The sequence below is a fragment of the Colobus angolensis genome, unplaced genomic scaffold (assembly GCF_000951035.1).
Source record: "Colobus angolensis palliatus isolate OR3802 unplaced genomic scaffold, Cang.pa_1.0 Scaffold439, whole genome shotgun sequence".
Lineage (NCBI taxonomy): Eukaryota > Metazoa > Chordata > Mammalia > Primates > Cercopithecidae > Colobus > Colobus angolensis.
The window spans coordinates 1,564,606-1,566,753 of record NW_012117810.1 but is presented as its reverse complement, the minus strand read 5'-3'; the positions used below and the strand labels follow the sequence as shown (position 1 = coordinate 1,566,753).

General features: G+C 46.8%; 1 protein-coding gene across 2 annotated transcripts in view; it reads right to left on the bottom strand.

Annotated features, from left to right (window-relative positions):
• Nucleotides 1-456, bottom strand: part of FCRL6 (Fc receptor-like 6) — a 15,615-nt gene extending 15,159 nt beyond the window's left edge. Inside the window, exon 1 of one of the 2 annotated variants that reach the window (XM_011957192.1) lies at nucleotides 355-456. In XM_011957192.1, coding sequence (XP_011812582.1) covers nucleotides 355-370 — 16 coding nt within the window. In that variant the 5' untranslated portion in view covers nucleotides 371-456. The remainder of the gene's footprint in view (nucleotides 1-354) is intronic. The other variant, XM_011957191.1, reaches the window with a different exon arrangement.
• Between the last annotated feature and the right edge of the window lie 1,692 nt (nucleotides 457-2,148).

Genomic DNA, 2,148 nt, shown 5'->3' with positions numbered 1-2,148 from the left:
GCCTCCTGGGTTCAAGTGATTTTCCTGCCTCAGCCTCCCAAGTAGCTGAGATTACAGGCATGAGCCACCACGCCCAGCTAAGCATTTCCTTACAGTAAAGTTATTCCTGGAAATCTTTAAGTGAGAAGTTCTACACAGTCTGATGGAATTTGATGTGCTTATTGCTGAGGCCAGGGATGGAGAGAGAGAATTTTCTAAGTTTTCTTGCCCTAGATTCTCTGATTCAGTGGAAGTGGGAAACTAATTTGACACTGCCAGGCAAATTTTTTTTTTTTTTTTGGTGACTCAGTTGTTTAGGAAAGAGGTAAAAGTAGTGAGGAAGTAAAGTAGGAAGTAGATCTCTTGTTCACTCACCTAAAGATGGCAACATTCATACATTTTCCTCTATCGTTCTCTTTCCAACAGATCTCCTGAGTTGTCTCCAACTTCGTTCAGCTGCAGGTCCTGTGGTTGTGTGGAGGCCCTGCAGGGCAGCAGCTGGGGCAGGAGAGAGAGGGGATAACCACAAGTGGTCTAGCTTGCAAATACCTACGGTGGTTTGCACACAGAATGGTTGACGCCTCTGCCCCGGCAACTTCTGCCTTCACCGGGTTCTAGCGGCATGAGAATGTGAATTGCATCTGACCTTTCACACTTCCCCTGCAGAGTGAGATGCTGTTGTGCCTTCAGAGGTATTGGCGAAACCAGCTCTCTGAGCTGAGCTGACTGCATGTCATTCCCTTGGGGATGAAGGTGACCCTCGGGGAGCAGCAACAGGGCTGCTGCCCAGGTTAGGAATCTTCCAGGACTCAGGCTGACCTTGAACTGATAATGGGATGGGTTAGCGGAGATATTAAAACCTATGATACTAACACTAATACTCTAAGGGAATTCAGGGGCTAAAAGGAGGTGGGAGGAAAATAGAGTGTGGATCCTCATCCACACTCTATTTTCTGGAGCCAGAAGAGGCTCCAGGCCCAGGTGCTCTCATCGCTCAGAGTCAGTTGTCAGGGCGGCATTAGTCAGGGACAATGGCCGTTGGGGAATAGGATAAGTCATTGCAGCTCCCAGAGGCGAGAGGGGAGAGCAGGAGAGCTTGGGGTAAGGGACAGCTCTGCATGGTAGGCCCTGGAGCCCAATATCTGAGCTTGAATCCTCATTCCGGATACGAATCTGGTGAGAGACCCTGGGTAAGTTTTTAACCAGTCTGTGCCTCAGGGTCCTTATCTTTAAAGTGGATAAATAATTATACCTGCATCATAGGGTTGTTATGAAGGTTAAACAAGATTAAAAACATGAGACGCACTCAGACAGCAAGATCTAATAGAACTTTCAGTGATGATGAAATGTTTTCCGGGCTGTCCAGTTTGGTGGCCATGTAGAGCTATTAAGCATTTGAAATCGACTCATGAGATGGAGAAACTGAAGTTTTAATTGTTTTTACTTTAGTTGAAAATTTAAAAAATTTAAACAGCTCCATGTGACAAGTGTCTGCCTTCTTGGATACTGCAGACTTAGACCAATGCCCGCGAGTAGGAAGTGCTCAGGGAAGGTGAGCTATTGTAAGAAGTGTGGGTCAGGAAGCCTTAACTACCCGAGCCTTCCTCTCAACCTTAGTATTTTGAGTGAAGCCCAGAAAGATAAGTAATTTGTGCAAAGGCACTCAGCCAGAAAGTCTGCTGCGATTGGATTCTCATCCATAGCTGGAACCACAGGCCTATGGAGAAACCTGAGACCATTCCTGAGTTAGGTCTGAAAGACAGAACACATTGGAGAAACATCAAAAGCCTAGAACTTAAGACAGGAGTGGAAATGACCAGGAGTCGGGTGAGGATGGAGCCAGACTGGGCATGAAGCTCTAGGTCTGGCCTACAGAGGGCAGAAAATGCTATGGAGCATCTGGTCACCATCCGCATTTCCTCTCTCTATCCTTATCCCTTCCTTCGGCAAAGCTACTGGAGAGAGCGTGGCAGCGCCAGTGGAAAAAAAACTTCTTTTGTGTCAGGTCTGCAGCGACCTCTTGTGGCCACATGAACAACACTTGCCCTAAGGAGGGAATCTTTATTCGTACTATTATTCTCTATCTATCCATCCATCCATCCATCCATCCATCCATGCATCCATTCATCCATCCATCCATCCAGGTGTTTGCATTTCTTTTTAGCCCTT